The sequence below is a fragment of the Solea senegalensis genome, linkage group LG10 (genome assembly GCF_019176455.1).
Source record: "Solea senegalensis isolate Sse05_10M linkage group LG10, IFAPA_SoseM_1, whole genome shotgun sequence".
Lineage (NCBI taxonomy): Eukaryota > Metazoa > Chordata > Actinopteri > Pleuronectiformes > Soleidae > Solea > Solea senegalensis.
The window spans coordinates 5,645,435-5,664,657 of record NC_058030.1 but is presented as its reverse complement, the minus strand read 5'-3'; the positions used below and the strand labels follow the sequence as shown (position 1 = coordinate 5,664,657).

General features: G+C 41.2%; 1 protein-coding gene across 1 annotated transcript in view; it reads right to left on the bottom strand.

The window, feature by feature from the left end:
• cttnbp2 (cortactin binding protein 2) overlaps positions 1 to 19,223 on the bottom strand; it is a 76,247-nt gene that overhangs the window by 32,790 nt on the left and 24,234 nt on the right. Inside the window, exon 3 of the mRNA XM_044035856.1 lies at positions 3,883 to 4,113. Within this exon, the coding sequence (XP_043891791.1) occupies positions 3,883 to 4,113 (231 nt within the window). The remainder of the gene's footprint in view (positions 1 to 3,882; positions 4,114 to 19,223) is intronic.

Here is a 19,223-nt window from a genome sequence, read left to right as displayed (position 1 = left end):
TCAAAACAAAAGAGCTGACACAGCACCAACCCCTGTCCCAAACGAGACCTTCCGCTAAGCAGAAAACACCAGTTGTTACTCGGAAGGAGGTGCTACGACGGGCTGCTAATTGGGTGAGGATTATGCCTGTTGTAAGTTGGCCTAAATCCTCAGAGAAACAAATGCAGGGACGTTGTAAAAGTGGTGACAAGCTGGGCAGCAGTTTATAAACAGACATAAAAAAAAAAAAACACCACCGATGACACCATAATCCAAGTTGAATACAATTTAAGGGCAAATACGAACATGTTTGTGCTCATTTTTAGATGTTATTCCATCGCAATGTGTGCCTGAAAACATGGTATGGTATGTATAAAAACCATCATGACCCTTCAGGTTCCTTTAGGTCCTGACATGCACCAGTACCTGCACCACCTGCGGCAAAATGAGAGAGGTGAAGTGCACTGATTGTGCAATAAACTGTAAGCCTTTTTTTTTACATTTAACACAGCATAAAGAGGTGAAGTGTGCGGTATCTGCAACCTCGTAGTCGTAGTGTCTCTGCTTCTATCTCTTAATCTAAGTTGACTTTGTCCAACTCAAGAACAAACTACCATCATTTTACTAAAGCATAAAGTGTACAGTCATTTCAACAACATCTCAATACCTGCAAAACAAACTTAACATAGGTCGAAGCTGCAAGTTACAAGGTACATCTCTCTCTTTTTTGGGGATGATTCAGCTTTTCTTCAGAGCTTTTTATTTGCTAACAATACCCTACTGCTAAGGAAGTGGTTAAATTAAACTGAATAAAAAGGTTTTGAGGTCTTACTGCAAATTTAACCTCTTTTTAGAATGTTCTCTTTGACTGAAGGCGATAATCCGGAATTAAGCTGATACCTGAACCACAGATTGTAACAATAACTGTTTTTTGTTGGGGTCAAATGTTAGTTAGTGGCTAGCACTGTTGCCTCACAGCAAGAAGGTCACGACTGAGGGGCCTGTCTATGTGGAGTTTACAGGTTCTCCCCGTGTGTGCATGGGTTTTCTCCGGGTTCTCCAGTTTCCTCACAATCCAAAAACATGCAGAGGTTAATTGGACAGTAAATTGACCATGGGTGTGAATGTGCGAATGAATGGTTGTTCTTCTCTGTGTGTTTGCTCTGTGATGGACCGGTAACTTGACCATGGTGTACCTCTGCCTTCTACCCTACATCAGCTGGGATCCGCTCCAGTCATCACATGACCCTTATGTGGAGGATAAAGTAAACAATGAGTAAGTGAGCGCTTTCTGTTCAAAGTCCTCGAAGACACCTTAAGAAAATCAGTCTCTGTACTGATTCCCAAATGCTGAATGAAATATTTTAACACATATCAAATTATACCTCACAAAGCTGCAGCACAAAACTGTGAAGCACCACGGCAGAATACAGCAGCCTCTATAGCTCCTATTGAGGAAGCGGAGGCCTGAGCACTATTTAAGGAAAAAGGAATTTCAGCACACACAGTAGTGACCTTGTTTCCAAATCCAGCCTCTACGTTGACAACACATAATGAATGTGGAACAAAAACTGACAAATCCAGTGATTTTCCGTCACGGTTTGTAGGAGTTTGCCGCTGCTGCTGCTGTGAAGAGGTGGAAGCTTCCTCTGACTTCATGACTGATTCATGATGAAAGAGTGGGGGTGTCTTCATTGTGCCATTAACTGATTCAGAGTGTGCTAGGTACAAATGCCAGCCTGCTGTCAGCCTAACCCAAGACCTCATGGATAATTTAACAGCTTACTCACCAGAGAACAAGAGTGGAAATGGATGAAGAGGGTAAAGATAGCACTGACAGTCCTGGTGAAATTCACTCTACACACCAACCAGGAGATCCCTTCATGTGCTATACACAGAGCCTGTGACTTTACATGTACGCAGTGCTGCTTTGCTGTTTTGTCACTGGTCGCTGTAATAGTTCAATTGAAAACTATAATCTGTATCTCAAGAGGGTAAACTTGTTCTGAGGAGGCTGCCTCTCCTCTGACACACAGTTTTAGAGGATTAAATTAGAAGAACTCCTGAAGGTTAAATATGTGTTGTTTCCAGTTATTATGGAAGTGGGAATGATGATCAAATCTGTGTATTTATGAATGCCAACATCTGTGAATAACACTGAACCTAAAACACGGCATGCGGCGTCTTTGCATTAAGGGCCGGTGGGGTCGTGCCCCACCAGAGGGCGCTGCCATGCAGGGGAGGATTATAAGCTTTTATGTTTTCCTTTGTCAAAAATGTCGTGGAGCACAAGTTAAAATTCAACGTTGTCCCCAATGAAATGTCCGCAGTTTTCATTTGATGAACGCAACTGCCACTGTAGACACATCGTGTAGTTGTATGTGAATAGTTGGTTGGTGTTTCCGGTCGGTGGGGCCCGGCCGAGACATCCTTCCTGCGACTGCGATATTGTGAGATTTTGAACACTGACATTTGGTGGTGCTATTGATATGACAATATATGTCATCAGCCTGGTATTGTGTGTGTGACGGCATTATTCAGCTGCAATGTTGTGTCAAAGGTGCTGTGGTCCTCTCTCTCACTGGGGGTATGAGAGGAATATGTGCTATTTCTAGATTGCATTATAAGATTTTCCTGAATGGCCCCACCAGAATTTCCAGACCAAAATCGCCACTGGAAATAATAAACCTAAGGTATGTTTTATGTGAAAGACATGGACAATTTTCTCTTTAGGGGAAGATTTCAACCTCCATCCCTCATCTCACTGTTTCAGGAGCCAAAAGTGTGGGTGTACAGGGCAGGGACGCAAATGAGAAAGGGGACTGGGCCAGTGGCAACTAATAGTTAGATGGCATTAACCGGCGGCTCCGGAGACGGTACCATGATATTATAACACAAAATTAAACTGTACATTCATATTTTATGAATAGAGGAAAATACACATTTGTCTGCCTTGTCAAAACATCGATTTGGCTCAGAACTACATAATCTCTGTTATGATTACCAAATCCATACTCATCCAGAGAGAGAGAGAGAGAGAGAGAGAAGAGGGATGGGACAAAGCCATAGCAGATATCTGGTGCCCAGTTAATATAATCCTAAAGAATCAACCCCCCCCCACACACACACACACACAGATGCAACACAGTCAACCAACAAAAATAGAAATTACACAAGAGAAAAAAGGAATTTAGTAAACACACAACACACACACACACATAGGGATATTTACTTCTGTCATTCCCACATCTTTCTGCAAAGACTTTCAGTCCAATGTAAATAATCCCAATCAGAAAACAACACAAACATCGTCCACTTCCTATTTTTTTAATTTCCCATCACTAATCTGACCTGAGCCGACTCACAACACTCAAGCTTCGATTAACCGCAAAACATATAACATGAAGAGAGTCCTGTGAAACTATCCCATACTTTTGTAGTCTCTGTGATTCTTTCATTCACAAATAGATATAGGGATTATATTATAATATTATTATTATTATTATTATTATTATTATTATTAATATTTATGTTATTAATCATTTACCTGCATGTGCCTGTAGTCAGGGAAAAAGAGCAGTGAAACATGCAACAGCGCTTCGGGGAAACTCAGTGAAGCTTATATTAAATGCATGGCGGTTATTAAAGTTGTATCAGGGGCTAAATAGAGTGCGTGGTAAGAAAAAGATCAATACCACTACAGCCGTATTAGGACAGCAAAGGGATTTAATAAATATGTGTGACTTGAATAGTCTTCAGCTGAGAAGTGGCGGATGGATTTTTCATCTGGGATAAATTTTGTTCTGATGTGCAGCAACTTCAGTCTGTCCTGAGTGCGATCCATTTTAGAAAAACAAGGTACACACACAAATATCTTCCTCCTCCACCCTCAAGGTGACTTACCCTCTTCTGGCGGCCTTCAGCAGAAGCCAGCTGCGCTGACATTCGCTCCTGCATCTTCCTACAGTGCGCCATGACGGCCTCCAGGACAGATATGGGGCTGGTGCCCAGGGGCCGTCGCTCTGCGGCCCCTCCAGAGACCCCGCATTCAAAGTCCCTCTGAAGTGCCAGGAAAGGGTCGGTCAAGCTGTAGTGGCCGTATCGCTCTTGGAGAAACACCTCCTTCCTCTGAGCCTGGAGGGAAAAAAAGAGGAGCAAAGACAAGAATATTTAACCTGTGGTCACCTGAGATCAGAGATTAAAGAGATAGTGGTATCTCTGTTAATGGAAGTTCCTGTGTTGGTAGATTACAAATAGTATAAATTTGAAATAATATTTAAAACGCTTGTTCTTTATATTATATTGTAAATATTCACAGAAAAGCTGTTGTCCTATAAACAACATCAGTAAATGAGTTGAAAAAGAATACCTTATTATTGTAATAATAAGGGTGAGATGCGGTTGAGAGTCAGCAGTTTCCAGTTAAAAACATTGCCAAGTGTCAGAATAAAGCAGGTGTACTTTCAAGTGGAAAAAATATGTTTTTCCTCATGTCCCCGCAGGCAGCCGTGTTCTCAGTAAGAGCGAGCACCCGTGTCTCAAGCTGGTTCCTGGCAAGCACGAGGGAGGCACACACACAACATTCACTGCTGGCTTCTGCACTACTACTACTGTATACAACCACCATTCAAAAAAACACAACTAAATTATCACATTAACAGTAACACAAGTCCATGTTTGAGTTTAAGAAACTGAAGCATCTGGCCCCTGCCACTGCCCTCGGGTTCAGGAGGAGGTTCTGCACGTCAGTCTAAGCTGCACAGCCCTCAATCCACCACCGCAACCACCTCCGCTCAACCCTGACTGCTGTGAGCCCGCCTGCCTGACTCCACAGACTCATCGCATTGTAGCAGGCACGGCTGCTCTCCGGTTACACAGACGAGAGGAGAGCTGGTCCGAGGTGAGAGGGGAAGGCTTGGTGGTGTCATTACAGCGTAATGTTAAAATTGTTTTTTCAAAGCCAGACCACGTACCACGGGTTCATTCAAAGCCTGAAGTCAGCACCTGCCAAAAAAAACCCAAAACATGTCTTTGGTGGGAGATTTCGCTCGACAAGCCTCGGCCGACTGCAAACCTCCACCATTGCTGAGGGATCCTTCAAATGCACAGCTGCATCCTCTTATGTTTATCAATCATCTTCAAGCTCTGACCTCAACAGAATGTAAACATAGTGATTTTCAGCAGATGAATCTGAAGCCTTACGATGGCAAGCTTTCCAGATAGCATGTGAACGCAACATAATGGTTAAAGAAAACAACCGTAGTACAGCCATGTGCTCAACAAAGATCAGAAAAACCTGCATGTTACTTTTAGATGGAGCAAACACAAAATCATTTCACCTTCAAACTACACATTTATATAAAAGGTTGTGTCCTGTGCATTAAGCCTGTCCCGCTCTAGAGGATAACTGGCCAGATTTTGGTCCTAATCCTGGGTGTCTTCTGATTTAAGGTTGATTTGAGCAGATTATCTGGCCAAATTATCCCATGTCAACAGCAACTGGGGCATGAGCAGAACCCCACAATAACCAAAGAGAGCGAGTTCCCCCTGGAAGAAGGATGTTGCGTACGTTGTTTAGAACCATAACTTGTTATTTCCGTCTTCTCAGCCATGAATTCATCCATATTTGTTTTTGCGTTTCTCAGCACAAAACAATCCACCTCCGTGTCTGCTTATATTCTGAAGTCACGTTAAATCACGCAAGTTTCTGTGAGAGCCCAAATCCCTGGAATCTCCTCCTTGAAATCGTTTCATTAAACGCAAAGTGTGTGGTCCTGGATCATAGTCTGTGCTTACTCAGGATTAAAACATTGAAAATCAGTTGTGTCTGTGGTCTCCCACATTTATAAAATCAAGTGAGATTTGAAAATCCACTAGTGTGAGGCAGGCTTTAATGAATTAAGTCCAATCACTGACTGGCTTCTTTCAAGCCGAGTAGTTACAGGAAAATTAGCCTCCTCAAACCTGCTCTTAACCAATCTGACCACAACCAGATGACCACTCACTGTAATCCAACAGTCAAATAATACACGACCAAAAGCCACTTGGCTGCAGTGCAGCAGCTGCACGGTCACCAAACCCTCTGACCATAAGTGGTGGTGAAAGAAAGAGAGAGTTGATAACTCCAGGGAGGAAAGAGTCCAGAAAACTCCAGACGCAGAGTCCACACCAGCAGTCAAACACAGAATTTCTCATGGCAAACTGCCAGGAAACTCCGCATGAACATTTCAAAATTGTGATAAAGCGTTTTCATATTGATAAATAAAAAAAAAATCAACTCTGCAAGACATGTCAAGACCAAATACTGCAAGTTTTCTCATTTATAAAGTGGACTGTGTGCGAGTAAATAACAGTTTCAGGAGGCTTTCTTTGAAAAGAGTCGTGATTCATATTTGTCTGCAACAGAAGGCCGGTGAGGGAGGAATATTTAATAACTGGGCGAGAGACATTTAAATTAAATGTGGAGGCGAGGAAAAACACTGTGGGCCACAGCCTGATAGACTGAAGCAACAATAGCAAGGACAAAAGAGGTGGGAGCGCCAGGGAGGTGTTTGCGACAGGCTTTGCCAAAGAAGGAGATGAAGAGGGTTTTATTCACACTCATGAGCACAAGAGCGCAGAGATTGATGGCGAATCCCGAGGAGACAGCGGCAGCAGGATGGTGGATGGCTGACACAATATAAACACGCCGCAGAGGATCATCATCATCTCTGTAGTTCCACACAACACGGTTCTTCTTTGTGCTCAATTCAGATGTTAATCCACCGCAATCCAGAGCCTGAAAACATGGCAGTGGGATGAAGATGGTTTTAAAACCGCGGAAAGAAAAACTAAGCTTTTCCTGCTCATTAAAATGCATTCATGGGAGGGTAGAGGGGAAAGTGGGAGTTTCACACAAAAAAACATGAGACTGGTTGTGTGTGTGAAAAGTGCAGGCGAGCGTCTCCTTTGCGGTGATAGTTAAAAGCAGGTGTAATACACGTGCATGTTTGAGTGTATAAGGAAAGTCTTTAAGTAAATGGCAGCAGCTACCAAAGACCAAAGAGAGATGATTTTCACCAGTTATTTCCTAATCAATGGATTTCTGCTCTGTTTTTCTCAAAGTTGGCAGCTCCATGACGGATAAAGCGAGGTCCAGTCGGTTAGAGATCTGCTCAGGACACATGAATCAGTCTGCAGTGAATAAGGGACCATCTTATCTTACATTCCTTATCTTATCCTAAAATATCAAGGTAGAACCATGGATTCCTTGGTGTTTAGCTTGGAGGAAAAAGTGTATTTATTGATTTATCAAAGGAGCTGCTGATGATTCAGCTCCAGAGTAGCATCTGAAGCTGAAATGCCCGACAGCAGTGAAGCTGGCACCGTCTAAGCCACCCAGAGTCAGTCCTCTACAAAGCTAGAGAGTAAAGAATCAGGAGCAGTGCAGGCCATCTTTAAATTGGCCTCCAGCTCTCTGGGATCTTCCAGTAAATATTTACACAGAGTCAGAGCCCATTGCAGGTCTCAGTCAGCGCAGTCACGTCCACATTAGGGCCATCTCTTCCCCCACTGACCAGTTCTCTGCTTAAGTGTGTTACGGATTGTGTATGTTGAAGAAAAGCAGAAGAAAAAAACCTTCACATTTAACACCAGCTGTCATTATTTAGGTTCCATAATAATCTCATCATTTTAAATGACTTGGCTTTGGATGGACAAATCAGCTGTTTACTCTGTATAATATTATTTTATAGATGAAAAGAAAGTTCTGCTGAGCTGCAATCCTGTCCGGATTCAATGGTCCTTTTTCAATGGTCTTAAATTACTGCTGTGTCCACTGCAAAACTGAAATGAAAACCTTGTCTTTGTGTTAATATTTCATTAAAGAATGAGCCTTTTTCATGACATTTACCATTATGTTACATTAGGACAAGATGTTCCATTGAGCTGCTTCACCTCCAGTGTCCTGGTATTGTATATATTTAATATACTTGGCTTCTCCTGTTATCATAAATGCCAAAGTGTCTGCTGTGGTAAAGCAGATTGTAAACAGTGGCTTATTATAATTAATTTCGATCAATAGCACCAGGCTGATCACAGTAATTTAGGTGCATCCCCCCACACACACACCAGTGTATGTATGATTCCAGTCGACTATGATTTGTTGAAAGAGAATCTGATTTTAAAGGCAAAAAACACTGAAATATGTTCATTTTAAAAACCAAATACAAACAAACCTATGCCTCTTCCTGTTCAGTGCTGTGGAGAGGTTTGTCAATATTTCCCTGCTCGTGGAAAACCAGGGTCATAGGTCAGCCTATCACCACATCTTGGTTAAGACCAGAAGTGCTCAATCCTGTGGGACCTTATCAGCTGTCAGACACCACAGGCCTCCCCGAGGCCCAGTTGATCACATAGATCCACTGGACGTCATTAGAGGAAAGCTCCCTTATACCGTACCATGATGGATTTTGCAGGATGATACCGATGTGTCTGAGTAAAAAGGGCTTTTATTCAGTATTTGGAGTTGTGACGGGTACATGCTCGGGGCTATGCATGGCATCTAAAAATGTCAAAATGTCAATGTCAAAAATGTTTATCACAATATTAACAAAAATGGAAAGCACTTTTGAGATACAACCAACAATTGCTATCCAATGTTTACACTATTTATATCTACTATATACTGTTTTCCTTTAAACTCTGCATGAACATCAGAAAATGATGTCCTGCATCCCAACCACATTTTAAGAAGAACACTAAAGCTATAGCAGAATTGAAGAAGCCTCTTGGATCAAAAAGTCAAACATCTTCACCAAAACTCGATCAAGTGCAGTTGCTTTTATCTACACTGACGTGAATGACTGAGAAGAACCTTCACAGACATGTTTCCCGTCATATTCATAGTTCTGATGTCTCAAATAAGAGACGGGACACCGACAAAGTGTAAACAGCAGCAAACCAACCACTCCAGCAGATGTGGGTGTAATGTGGCCGTATTTACGAGAAGTATTTACAAGTGCAGCATTGGTAGAGGCCTCTGAGGAAGATCTCAGTCAGTATTATTAGCATCAACCTTTACAGGCATGCTGCACTCAGTGGGTGACAGGGTTCAGGAAACACAGCCAGAGAGAAAGCAGAGAAAGAGTGATGGATCTGTGTAAGCGAAGATGGGAGGAGGAGGTGGAGGAGAACACATGAGAGGTGGTGTAGTCTATACGTGACACGTCGTTGATGTCATTCCATTTGTTTTTATTGTGTTTCATGTCTTTTATGTATTATTCTGTACATCACTTTGGTCAACTGTAGTTGTTTGAAAGTGCTTTAAAACAACGATTAGAGTGCGATGAGAACGTGTCGATAGTTTGTTCAGAATGAGCTGTTTATTTTCATATTCTCGTAGCAGCCTCCACATTAAAACCACTCAGCTTTAACTGTTCTCTATGGGACGACACGGAATAGGTTTTTTTCACTGCGTTGAGCTTGACGCTGATTGGACAAATGTGGCAAAAACGTCACTTCCACGGAAGCTCAGCTTCTCTGGGAGTCAATTGAGCAGTGGGAGGGTGTGGACACTGGGCTTCTGCATGATGACTGGAGAAACTGCCTGAAAGGCGGAACCAGATTTTGACTGACAGCGATGGAGAAACATACACAACCACTGAGCCATTTCTGCCTTAGTGATACAGCCCATTTTCATTTGTACATATACACTGTAAATAAAAACACTATTATAACATTTCAGTTGTACATAATGATCACATTTTCCTTGTTCTAGTTCATTTGCAGAATGTATACACTGTAAGAATTTATGTATAAATAACTGAGCCTAAAATGAGCTTCCCTTGTTTCAAAGACCAGCAACCGCCACTGGTACACACTTCTACAACAAAATGGCCAGGACTGGAGCACAACCACACTAAAATGCCCAAGGATATGAATCAACACAGCTTTTTGACAAAACTTGCACTCAAGCAATTTGTTTTCTCAAATAAATGGTAGATAAGTTAGCCATTCAACTAGTTAAATATAATAAAAGTCATAAACACTCTTGTTTTTGTCACTTTAGAGAGAAAGTTTACAGCTGGGCTCTTTTTGTATTCAATGTCTTTGGTTGTCATCATGACCACTTGACAGCTTTTGCCTTGGTTTGCAAAGAAGGCCATGTAAATGTCGTCAATTCTAGTTTCTCCTTTAATGCCTTTCATTGACTGTGTAAACATGCCGTTGGTGCCAATTCAGCCCGACAGCAAAGCAAAACAGAGGCGCAATTCAGCACACATACAAGCAAACACTGAGCTGAATGAGAGGGAAGTGACTGAAGACCCTCCAATCAGGTAGCTTATACTTGAGATGCTGCTTGACTTAGGGTTAAAGGTCAAACAGACATGAACATGGTAGTGAATGTGTATAAAACCCCTCCAGCACCAGCAGAAAGACATGCGCTCACTCTCAGCTGCTTTTATGGAGACAAATGAAAGAGGAAAAGAAGAGAGGCTTTCTTCTTCCTCGTGTTGTGTTCGTCGTTTATCTGATCCGCACACAATCTAATTAACCTTGAGGAACACACAAGATGAATCACACCTTGACATCGGTTCAGCTTCTTCTTCTGTTCCTGCCACTCATCACAGCGCTGATTTGTTTTTCTTTGATTGACCGAGTGGAAGAAATGTCAAGAAACTTATCAGAGGTTTGTGTAAATACCATGAAAACCTCAAACACTGCTGTGCGTATGAAGAGGATTCAGCCCAGTCATCAGGTCATGTCATCTACATGTGCAAGAGAAGCAACAATGAATCGATTAGTGATTGACTACTGAATTAATCGGCAACAATTTTGATAATCAATAACTTTTCAGTTTCCAGCTTCTGTCTTGCATTAGAAGCTGTGATAAGCTCATTTTTTAAAGTAGACAACAAAAAAACACTTGTTCCGTGTTGATCTTTTTCTCCTGCTGGTTAAAAATGTAGTACTGTCATATTTATAGATGGTTTCTCCATTAAATATCTAGTGATCTTGTGACAGTTCTGCAAAGGCTTCCATGCTACAAACGGATCCGGTCCAGCCTACATCCAGGACATGATCAAAACCTACACCCCAGCCCGCCCACTCCGCTCTGCATCAGCAAACCGGCTCGCTGCCCCCTCACTGAGAGGATCGCAGAGGCACTCGCAGAACTCGAGACTGTTCACTGTCCTCGCTCCCAAATGGTGGAACGATCTCCCCATCGACATCCGGACAGCTGAAAGCCTCCACATCTTCCGCCGCCGACTAAAAACACATTTCTTCCGACTCTACCTCGACTAAGACGACAAAACAAAAAAAAAACTTGTACATCGCACTTATGACTAGCACTTCATAGTTTGATCTACTTGAAGCTCTTACTTACTTCTAGCTCTTATTTGTACCCAAATGTTTAAAATGCACTTTTGTAAGTCACTTTGGATAAAAGCGTCTGCTAAATGACATGTAATGTAATGTAAAAAGACCTTTAGCTTTGTTTAACAGGTGACATAAGGATGTCCATGCATTACACATTCAGCATGGTGCACTGCAGCACTCCGGCAGCATACGATGAACATGTAGAGAATAGGCAAAGATCCTGGAGGAGAGCGATCGCAGCGGCTAAAGCAGCAGTGCGTTATTTTGCAAAAAACTAAAATAACCTAAGTGGAGGCTGTTGCTGCCGCAGGGCTTCTAATCAACGCTTCCTGTCAGCTGCTGCGGTGCTGACGGTTACGCCTGTGCTAAGCTCGTCGGGAGGACGGTCAATATATCGACCTCTGCCTCAGCAGGCTCCGGTTTCAGCCACACGGTGTGGCAGGGTTGTCCACACGCAGCTCCAACATCAGTCATTGTTAGTGATGTTTTGTGACCCGGCAGTTCAGTGTGTGACAGCAGGACGCGGTGTCTAACTGAAGGACATTTGACACTTGATCATCTGATCTTATCAGGACAGAGAGTTGCAATCCCACAACTTAAGTATTATTACAACCTGCAGATTATTATTCTTCTAGACATCCTGTCCACTGCAGCTTTAAAAAAGTGGCCATGTAACACTCTTTGACTTAAAATCAATTATTAAATAAGGATATTGTGAGAAAGAATAAGAGTCACACAAGCCTGACAAGTTACTTTACGGCTGAGTTCAATTTAGCTGCCTCACGTTTGACTGGAGAACTGAGTAGAGCCATCATTAGTGTCCTTTTCCTGCAAAAGCATGTACGGTCCATTAATTGTGAATACTCAACTATAGTCCGATTTCAGCAGATGTTAGAGAAACTTAACTTTGCTTAAAAAAAAGTAAAGGTAACAGGGATATTTGTAGGACAATGCTACAAAAAAATGTAACTGCTGTGCAGTTGAAAGTGCAAAATCTCTTTCGTTTGACAAACGGTATAAAGGGAGATTTTGCCCTTTCAATTTGCCTCAAGGTTTCTTCAACAAGCTGAACAGAAAAATAAAAACCTGATCACGAAAAGAAAAATAACACACACACACTTGAAAAGGGGACACTTCAGAGCACAGACAGCTCCTTCTCAGTGATAACCGACCTGATTTATGTTCGACTCCTCCAAATCCAACTCTCTTTCTGGTTTTCTAGGTCAGAGACCGGAGGCAACAAGCTGACAAACTGCATCGAGTGAGGAGCACATTTGGAGATGGTTTGCTTCTACTGAGGATATGAGGGAAGAACTTTCTGGATCCATTTCTGCTCTCTAGAGATATGAAAGCCCCCGAAACATTGGAGGGAAGAGGGTGTATATTCCCTGTGTGAATGCACTAACCCTGAGGAGGATACTGTGGCCCATCTGTCATTCTCTCCCTCTCTCGCTCTCACACACACACAAACACAGGTTTGTGAAGTTGTGTTTGGACAACAATTCATTGAAACCTACACAGGTTATGTTCTACAGACTGAAGAAAACATCTTTGTTTCTCACAAATCTGCAAAAATATCATACAGTAATTATTGAAAATGAAAATGAGAATAATTGTGTAAAAAGCAATGATAGAAATTTCAGTCTAAATAATCTTAAATAGATATTTATTCAAAATCTACACTGCTCTGATTTCAATCAAAACACATCCCTCGTCTTAACCATAACCAGTTAATGACTAAACCTAAACTTAACCAAACCACAATTCACATCTAAGCCCTGACCTTAAACCGCTGAGGTTCTGCATCACTTTGGTCTCCATGGAAACTCCCAGTCCTGACAAGGTCAGTGTTAGTCATTATGACAGAAGAGGTCATAAAGAGGTAACAAACACACACCGAGTGACATTTAAAGCTGAGCATAAAGCACCGTCTGCACACTAAAGATGGAGAATGTGTCAGCGACATGTTATAGTAAGGGAAGTAAAGGGAAAAAAGAACAGACGTCCGTCATCCATGATCGCAGTACAGTAACATTTTCAGACCCGACTCAACACACAGCAGCTACGGTTCATACAAAACAGGAACAATGACGTGTAATTATTCGAGAGGACACAAAGAAGAAGAAGAAGAAAAAAAAAGAAACTCCAGGGAAACATGGATATCAGATCACACCATCTCCTGAGTATGCCGGTTGCAAAAATAAATCAGTTTAATGGAAGCAAAATGAGCGTAGACTTAGACTTGATTTACTGAATTACATCAGGTTTCAATCACACATTTCGCCTCTTCTTCAGTAGCACAAAATGTCAGTTTTGTAAATGATGCTCCCATTTAGAGGGAAATAGAAGAGAACTGCACATACAGTATGAATCACCTCGTAGGAGCCTGGTTGCAGACGACGCCTGCGAACTTCCGGCTGCAAAACTCAACATGTCAGTTCTGGAGGCTTCAAAACAGGATCACACTGCTCCAACACATCACTGCTACAGGTTAAGTTCAGCAGATAAATCAAGTCAGCGTCCATGCATTATTCCCTGTGGTGATTCTCCAGTGTGTTCACAGGAATCACAGCGATACAATACGTGATACATGCTCCACGATACCAATAATATCATGATACGACGATTCTGTGATAATCAATATACTGGAAGACAATCACATATCGATAGAAGCAAAACTTTCTGGATTCACAACATAGAGAACAAAACTCCCTCTTCTTCAGCCAGGTAACTTCCCTCATTCATTTGAGCAGCGCCACCATGAGGGGACATGAAGTAGTGACGAGCGAAACTGGCAGGGACTGTTTACTTGCGAACGCTTTCATTTATTGATTAAACAATATCTCACCAAACTGATATTTTGATCCACGCCTAGTTTTCATGACCAAGTGTGGTTTGGAGATGCCGGTGAAACCCTAATGTCACTCACGTAGCATGAACACACACAACTCCAGACAGCAAGTTGAAAAATTAATGGTTTTCAAATTTAGAATCGCAATTTGAAAGAGCGCTAACATCTGATTTATTCAGCAGTGTCAAATGTTTTTTTATAAATTCATGGCACCTTCCTTGTCATGCTCGCACAATCCTCCTAAGCCTCAAGTGAACGAGTGAGTGGGCGCATAAGACACTCAATGATGACCTGCAATCATGACAGATTTCCTTTCAATAATTTAACTAAGAGAGGCTGAGCGACGAGCGGAGGCGGCCGTGTAGCATAAATTAAACCCAGATAAAAGGGGCGGAATGAAGGAGCGAAGCCTTGGGAAGTGACTGTCAGAGGAAGAGGGTGTCGGATGGAGACGAAAAGAGAGGAGAGTGGAGGATGAAAGGAAAAGATGAGAGGGAGCGAGCTCCGACAGAACAGATGATTAGTGCCTCCTCACACTGAGCTACGACCCCTCATAGTTACACAGTGTAATGACAGTTCAGCGTCTGAACTGCATCATCGTCTTATCACCCAAAACTCTCCCACTGCCTTCAGCCTTCACTGACTTTCTGGTTTATTTATGTGTTTATGTGCATTTTAAACTAAGCTACATCCACATAATCATCTCAAAATATCCTTCACAATAAAGGTCATCATGCTTTCCATCATGAATTGCAAATATTTTTGGTCAAAATAATCATTAAATTATAATTCCATTGTAGCCCAGGCCTAATCTTCTGCCACACACACACTGCGTCACTGCGGATATGATGATGCTGCTGTTTTATTTCATCTTAGATTGTTAGAAAAAAGCTAAGCTTCTAACCTGATGGAAAACAAACAAGACGCTGAGCCATGCAGCTGCACTACTTATTCTCTTTTTTTGGCTTATATTCAATAGCCTTGGGGGGAGGACACAGATTCTCTGAAACAACACAAAGCGAGGAGACCTCAATACTGACACTTGTGGTCGAGCTGTACAAAGCGATACCACCCCCACTGGATGTTTTACTTAAATTATTTAAAAAGTGAATGTAAAGTAAAGGCAGAGTTTCTCCTCTTCATACATTATATATGTTAGGAAGTAGCGGCTGACGACATGTGACCAAAACATGACAAATGTCGGATAAGAATTGTTGACGAAAAACAGTTTTCTGTTCAGTATTTTTAGATCCACAAAACCTAACAAACCAGAGCCATAGTCAGTTTCTGTATTGACATAAAACTCCCTCTGTGAGCTTCATCGGCAGTTTACCCGCTCACTCACAGTTAATTAAAATTCCTATAGATGCTGAAATTAAGCAGCGGTCGCTTTAAGTCACAGTTTCTGTGAAGACCAGAGATGGATTTTTGCAGAAGTGGAGGTGGAGCCTTGCAGTAAAATCCCTGGTTGTGATGAGAGACTCCTGTAGCACCTGAACATTATTAATATTATTAATCAAAAAGCAATGTATATTTTGTTATGCAGGACAATAACATACTCTATTTTATGTTGATACTAGATATATATTAAACAACTCACGATGAACAATGAATCGAGTACTTGCTTGATCCATAAAATGGCCAAAAATGTTCAGCAGTGTTTCTCAAACCTGGAAATATGAAATGATGATGTTCCCAAATGATTCAGTTTTAATGACTTCTTTGTTGCACGGAGCAAAGAAACCAAATATTCACATTTAAAAAGCTGAAAAAACACTTAAACTGATGAATAGATTATTAGAATAGTTAACAATTTAGATGTAGTAATTGAATAATCGCTGCATTGTGTTTGTCTCATGTTGATAAATTTGACATGATTTCAAACCAACATTTTAAACACGAAGCAACTTTTTCTTATCATTCATTCAAATTTGGCAAAACAGTTAAGGATGAAAAAGTCATAAGAAGTGGTTTTACACACTTTCTCTTGACCGGCCTCAGTGGCACTGATTCACAAATCCATCACTGTACTCATCTCTGCGCTGTGGTTCAAGGTGTCGGTGCCGTCAGCAAAGACAGAGACCTGACATTACACTGAGCCGTCTTACATAACAACACTGACAACAGGACATGGACAATTAGCTCCCGGTGTTTCCCTGATTGTGCTGCACTGTCATGTTTCATTAATCATCTCACTACTGTGTTGATGCTCTGATACTTAACATAAAAGTGATTTTGTTCGAATTGCCAATGAGAAAAGATGAATCAATTCATTAACTTCTCAGCTATTTTGATATGTGACAATCATCTTTATAACATGGTCTAACACAGAGACACAAATTAATTAGCCAATTAATAAAAGAAATAATCAGCAGTGTGCTTCTTCTGCTATGGTTTAATAGAAAATGAGGGTAAATTACTGTATACTGTATATTATAAGGCAACTATCAAGCCCATCAAACTTAAGACTTAATAAATCTGATATGAGCATTGGCTTGTTTTTGACCTTCAGGAGTCTTTACACCAATTATTTCATGACAACACAACTCCACAATACTGTTATGTATAGATTTTTCTCCCCTCAAATTAAATTAGATCTGACAAGTCTTTGAAAACACTAGATATGGATTTAAAACAAATGTGAACAATTGACAGATCCACAGAGAGGTCAGTGGGCTCAATAAGTAATGAATGGAAGTGAAACATCAACTTGAAATGTACAATTATTTAACCTATAGGGAATGTGTTCATAAAGCTATAGCTTAAATGAGGGACATCTGTGTCTGAAAAGTCTTTTTTGGTCTTTTAGACGATCACACGTGTGCTCGTCCTCATTTCAGTACAAACAGACTTGTACATTCATGCGGCTCGACTGTAGACGTGTTACTATGCAGAGAAAGAGGGCTGAGGGAGGCCTACAGTGGAGATATTTTTATCCATACAATCCCAGCTTTCTGCACTCGTGTTTAATGAGCTCAATGAAATTTTGATGAAGCCCCAGATACTGTATGCCAACACACACACACACACACACACAGGAAGAAACACCAAAATACAAGGACACACAGGGGACAGACACACTCTCTCTCTCACACACACACACACACACTATAAACCCATATTCCTGCAGCTTGTGGCTGAGTTATCTGCTGTGTGAAAAAGTAGCTTACTATCTAATGATAAGTAATCCTCATGTGAATGAGCACAGAGACCCACTTTATGCAGTCATGTGATGTTTCATCACAGCACACCGAGTCCCTGTCCCCTACACACTCGCACACACACACACACACACATTTGTACCATTCTTCTGAGTACACTTCATTGACTTCCATTAATTTGGATGGCCAAAACAAAGCATTATCCCTCACCTTGTTGTTCTGCCTCATTAGGACCAGTTTTTAGTCCCCATGAGGACTACTGGTCCTGACAAGGTCAGTATTTGTGCCAGAAAAGGTCCTGTGTGTGTGTAACAAACACAAGCATACACACACACTAATGAAAATCACTCCTCCACGTTCCCAGGACTTCCTCACCCTCCAATCCTAAATCTCTCTCACCACAAACAATAGCTCTGTGATAAATCAGGATCATTTTTGGGCTCCTATGAGACACTGGATATCAGCCAATCGGCCGCCAACGAAGACCACAGCGTCCGAAGAATTTAAAACCAGTTCTTTCACTTCTTTTACGTGGGTTGGTCATGGTCTTAAAACAGCTGTAGCCATAAGAAAACTTCATTTGTCTGTGTTTTAAAGAGAGTTTGAGTTTCCCCATTATACTCTGATTGCTGCTATAGGGGGATTTTCCCCCCTATAGAGTTTCAGAGTCCATTATATAGCTATACAGCAACAAACATACAGTACATGACAATGTGTAATTCTGATGTTAAAGAAGGATTACATTGTGTAACATGGTTGTCAAAAGTCCAATTTTAGTCGGACTAAGAAAATTCAGTTTTCTCAATGTCATGTAAATACATGACTAAAATTGAGCTAGTCTTAGTCGGACTAACATACCTGGATAATGCGATTCATAGTCCAATTACTCCTGCATGTACACGCTTAGTCGGACTGGAGTCGGATGATGACCTACCTGTACTCAGTGATAGCAAAACAACATCATTCATCTTCAATTATTTTAGTCTCTCTTTCAACAAATGAATCACTAATGCACGGTTTTTATAGGAAAATTCTGACAATTTAAGCACAAAGTAACTGCAATATTTACAGCTGAAACCAAGAAGACAGTTTTTATAGGAAAATTCAGAGTTCAGCTGCATATTGATTGATGATCATTTACACTCAGCACGTGGCAACCGAAGAAACTCATACCTCTTATAACAACTGCATCAGCCTCGAGTCAAATAAATAACTGTCATGTTTGTACTAGGGCTGGACAATTTTGAATAAATATTATTTTTGACAGGATATCAGAGGGAACGGTCATTTTTACATCATTCACAACATATTTTAAATGCTTACTGAGTGATATTTTGCAGATCTGTGAGAGACAAAGATGTTCTCTTCAGACTGTAGAATGAGATGTGTATAGAACAAGAAAATATTTAATCTAAAATGATATTTTGACACACATTTTGGCTTTAAAAAATATTGCGCCTGCTACGATTTAAAAAAAAAACGCAGTAGGCCATAATGCGATTAATTGTTCAGTCCTAGTTTGTACGGAGCTCAGTTAGTACTCTGATACAGTCGGGTTCAGACAGAAAAAATAACTCTGAGCTTAAGTCTTTCATTAGCTAATAGAGATATGGTCATAGTCGTGACGATGAGAATGGAAAACACTGATCAGTGAGCATCTGAGACGTTTGTAGATGTAGACGTAGGGTGGATCCTATTTACAGACGTTATGATAGTTTGGGTAAATGTGTCTCCTGACTCCACCCTTAGACATGAGGCGCACACATGAAAATCTTCTGATGATGCTTTACTTTCAAAAATGAACCAGACAACTATCAACCATCTTTCCTAAAATACAGAAGCTGTTTTTGTCAAAGAAACAGCTGGATTCA